This window comes from Octopus bimaculoides, chromosome 2 (genome assembly GCF_001194135.2).
Source record: "Octopus bimaculoides isolate UCB-OBI-ISO-001 chromosome 2, ASM119413v2, whole genome shotgun sequence".
Taxonomy (NCBI): domain Eukaryota; kingdom Metazoa; phylum Mollusca; class Cephalopoda; order Octopoda; family Octopodidae; genus Octopus; species Octopus bimaculoides.
The window spans coordinates 131,413,172-131,418,200 of record NC_068982.1 but is presented as its reverse complement, the minus strand read 5'-3'; the positions used below and the strand labels follow the sequence as shown (position 1 = coordinate 131,418,200).

At 39.0% G+C, this 5,029-nt stretch overlaps 1 protein-coding gene across 1 annotated transcript in view; it reads left to right on the top strand.

Moving 5' to 3' along the window:
- Nucleotides 1–5,029, top strand: part of LOC106867961 (probable G-protein coupled receptor 158) — a 244,957-nt gene that overhangs the window by 235,865 nt on the left and 4,063 nt on the right. Inside the window, exon 8 of the mRNA XM_014913042.2 lies at nt 695–800. Coding sequence (XP_014768528.1) covers nt 695–800 — 106 coding nt within the window. The remainder of the gene's footprint in view (nt 1–694; nt 801–5,029) is intronic.

Here is a 5,029-nt window from a genome sequence, read left to right as displayed (position 1 = left end):
GGCTCTTGTGTGGGTGGCACATAAAATACACCATTTTGAGCGTGGCCATTGCCAGTACCGCCTGACTGGCCTTCATGCTGGTGGCACGTAAAAAGCACCCACTACACTCTCTGAGTGGTTGGCATTAGGAAGGGCATCCAGCTGTAGAAACTCTGCCAAATCAGATTGGAGCCTGATGTAGCCATCTGGTTTCACCAGTCCTCAGTCAAATCGTCCAACCCATGCTAGCATGGAAAGCGGACGTTAAACGACGACGATGATGATGATGATATATATATGATGGGCTGCTGCTTTCAGTTTCTGCCTGCCAAATCCAGTCCCAAGGCTTTAGTCAGCCCAGCACTATAGTAGAAGACACTGGCCCAAAGTGCCACACAAAGTGTGACTGAACCTAGAACCATGTGTTTGGGAAGCAAGCTTCTTACCACACATCCATGACTTTGACTACAAAGCATTTTTTCTATATATATATATAATCACACAACCATACTTACACAAATATCTATATTTTATGAAAACTAAGCATATTTGTAACCTTACTCCCAACCATAGTGTCCTAAAAAGCCACAATAATTTTTCTTGAGCCATGATATCAGAACATACAATAACACTACAATCACTGTTGTTGGAAATGACACAGAGTTACACCATTTTTACTCTATTAATTCTTGTTATTTGTTTTTATTTTTTGCAGACATGGACTATGGTTGTCATTAGACCCAGATTATTTGTTCCTAATGTATTTTATGCGCTGCCAGTTAACTGTTACAGTGACACTAATTTTATTATTAGGACCAAAGGTAAGTTTTTTTAAAAAGAAGAGCAAATTTAAAGGAACCAAAATATCAGTTCACTATTATATTTCATCATCATCATCGTCGTTGTCGTCGTCATCATCATCATCATCATCATTTAACGTCCATTGTCATGCTAACATGGGTTTGACGTTTGACAAGGGTCAGTAAGCTTAGGGGCTACACCAGACTCCAGTCTGATTTGGTATGGTTTCTACAGTTGGAGGCCCTCCGAAAGTGTAATGAGTGCTTTTACATGCCACTGGCACGAGTGCCAGTTGCATGACACTAGCATCTGTCATGACTATGATTTCACTTGGCTTGATGGGTCTTCTTCTTAAGCATGGCACATTGCCAAAGGTCTTGGTCATTTGTCATTTCCTCCATGAGGCCCGACACTCGAAAAGTGCTTTTTAAATGCCACCGGTATAGGTACTAGCTATGTGACACCAGTATCAGCCACATTGCCGCCATGAGGCCCAACACCCAAAAGGTGCTTTTTACATGTCACCAGCATGGGTGCCAATGGCATGACACCAGCATTGGCCACAACTACAATTTCACTTGGCTTCTTTCTTTAAATCAGTAGTTTTGAGGATTTATTTATTTATCTATATATCTTTTATCTTTTACTTGTTTTAGTCATTTGATTGTAACCATGCTGAGGAACCACATTTTAGTCAAATGGAGGCACGTGTAAAGACATTTGAGTGAGATCGTTGCCAGTGCCGCTGGACTGGCTCCTGTGCAGGTGGCAAGTAAAATACACCATTTTGAGCGTGGCCATTGCTAGTACCGCCTGACTGGCCTTCGTGCCGGTGATACGTAAAAGCACCCACTACACTCTCAGAATGGTTGGCGTTAGGAAGGGCATCCAGCTGTAGAAACTTTGCCAAATCAGATTGGAGCCTGGTGTAGCCATCTGGTTCGCTAGTCCTCAGTCAAATCGTCCAACCTATGCTAGCATGGACAACGGACGTTAAATGATGATGATGATGATGATGATGGATCAACCCTAGTACTTTCTTTTTGAAAGCCTGGTACTTATTTTATTGCACTCTTTTGCTTACTTGCAAAGTTATGGAAACGTAAACACACCAACGCCAGTTGTCAAGCAGTGAGGGGGAGACACACAGAGACACAAAGACACACACATAGATTTAATATATGTGGTGAAAAAGGATCTTCAGACGTTGGACTTCACAGAGGAGCTGACGAGACACTGATACTTCTGGCAGTTTACTGTGCTTGAGAAGACATGTCAAACCAAGTAAAAATCGTGATCATCCATGCATACAGGCATGTCCTTTACATACCTCTTTCAGCCAAGAGATCCTCGTCTTGCAGGCTGGTGGCTGCTGGTGCCATGTAAACGCAACCATGCTGGTGCCACAATTTCTGTGACCAAAAGACCTTTAAAGGTGGTGCTTCAGCATGGCCACAATCAAACGACTGAAACAAGTAAAAGAATAAAAGAATCTACAATCCCAATTCGTCCCTCATACACTCATTGTTTACTAGGAATATACAATATAGAAACTGTATAGTCTGCACATGTAGTCATGCTTGTGCTTACACACATGTGCACAGACACACACACACACACACACATACGCGTGTGTGTGTGTGTATAAATATGTGTTTTTATGTTTGTGTCTCCTTGACTTGACATGTGATAGTCATAAATGAGAGTCACTGTCCTAAAATTCTGCAAAATACATGTCTGGTTATGGCAAAATTTTACCTTGCGTAGAAGAAACAGGTGAGGGTTGGCAACAGGAAGTGCATCCAGCAAATGAAAATCTCCCTTAACAAACTCCATCTGCTCCATACAAGCACAGAAAAAAATGAATGTTCAAACAATGATGATGGTGATGATGATGATACATGGGTGCGTGTGTGTATACATATTACACTTTTAAGTAAATTGAACTAAGAAATACTACAAACACAGTAAAAACTACTTGGTACATATTAAAGAATTAATATTTATAATGATTGACTGAATACATAATGTGTCATCAAAGTCATACAGGAGTACATTCACTGCACATATTCCACCATCAACTATAGACTCTAAATCCAAATGTATGGAAGGTTCCAAGTTAGGTGAAAAATAAAGAATAATAGATGGGTTGTGGTTAAGATTTTTTCCTGTTCTTTATAGAACTACTTTACTATTAGTTAGGATAATGAACATAGCATCATCCCTATATAGATCACCAAACATTGATACAATTTTGTTCACTATGAGAATCCTCATCAAATTTGAGGGTAAATTGTGTAAGAGGCATGATACACCTCACATATTCGATATTGCTATGGGATCTAGCAACTCAGCCCTTGTTACCAGTCTAGTCGATATCTATCTCCTACACTGCCTCCAAGGTATATTCCTGAATCTTCACGGTGGTCTATATAGGGACAGTGCTCTGTTCATTATCCCAACTAATAGTAAAGTAGTTTGAGAAAGAACTAGAAAAAACTTAGAAAATTTTAAACCACAACCTATCTGTGTCATTATTTACTCACACATACACACACACACACACACACACACACACACACACATACACACACATGTATGTATGTATATATTTATATACACTGCATTTGATGACATGTAAAGCCTACTTTTTTGCGAAAAATATGTCACAAAAAATCACCCTGGATCTTAATGTGAAGTCAGGCCTACATTTAATACTTCAATGCACCAAAAACTTTTTTCCTCTGTATGCGCTGCTGAAATTAGGGTCTAATATATTCTTATGTGTTTTATGCTATCGAATACAATAATCTAAAACAAGCAACGACACTTATTCATATGATGATAAACTAAGGAATATAATTGAAGACATTGTCTATTACAGATTTAACATTTATATGATTTATAAAACAAATGACTGGAAAAGAAATATTTTAAATTATGATATAACACACACACACACGCATACACACACACACACACACACACACACACACATATACGCACACATACACACTCACATGTAACATAAATCCTTAATTTTATTGAAAATATTTCTGTTTTCAAATAAGGTAGACCAATTCCTTGGTAGCAAAGGGGAGATAATCTCATGAATAATAAATTTTCTCCAGAATTGACAAGGTATTAAAGAATCATATTATTTGGAGACAAGACAACACATGTGGACACATTTTTCTGCCTCAATAGACATCATCAGCACAGCATTTATTCTACCTTATCGCCAAATGAGAGGACATTTACCTTAGACAAAAAGGAATATTAAAATGAATAAGCCATAAATGTGTTCTACTACTGTCTCTTACCATAGCAACCTGTCTTTCCTATGCCAGTATGGGAAGTGGACATAAAATAATGATGATGATATATGTGAGTATATGTGTGCCGCTATGTGTGCATAGGCCCAGGTATGGCAGTGTGGTAAGATGCTTGCTTCCCAACCACATAGTCCCAGGTTCAGTCCCACTATGAAGCACCTTAGATAAGCATCTTTTACTATAGCTCCAGGTGAACCAAAGCCTTGTGAGTGGATTTAGTAGATGAAAACTGAAAGAAGCCCATTGCATATGTGTGTGTGTGTGTGTGTGTGTGTGTGTGTGTGTGTGTGTGTCCGTGCATGGGCATCTGTGTATCTGTGTTAGTCCCTCCACTGCTTGACAACTGGTGTTAGTATGTTTACATCCCCATAACTTAGCAGTTGGGCAAAACAGACTGATAAGTGCTAGGCTTAAAAAAATAGTCCTGGGGTCAATTTGTTTGACTAAAACCCTTCAAGGCAGTGCCCCAGCATGGCATCAGTCAACTAACTAAAACAAGTAAAAGATAAAAGGCAACAGATATATATATATATATATATATATATGTTTATATATTTTTTAAATTCATTGATGGGAAACGCTTTTGAATACTATAGTCTCAAGTTGACCAAAGCCTTGTGAATAGATTTGGTAGATGGAAACTGAAAGAATCCCATTCATCATCATCATCATTTAACATCTGTTGTCCATGCCGGCATGGGTTGGATGGTTTGACCAGGGCTGGCAAGCTGAAAGTCTACACCAGACTCTAGTCTGATTTGGCATAGTTTCTATGGCTGGATGCCCTTCCCAACGGCAATTACTCTGAGAGTGTAATGGGTACTTTTATGTGCCACCAGCACGGGTGCCATTTGTGTGACACCAGTATCTGCCACGACAAACATATGTATATATATATATATATATATATATAT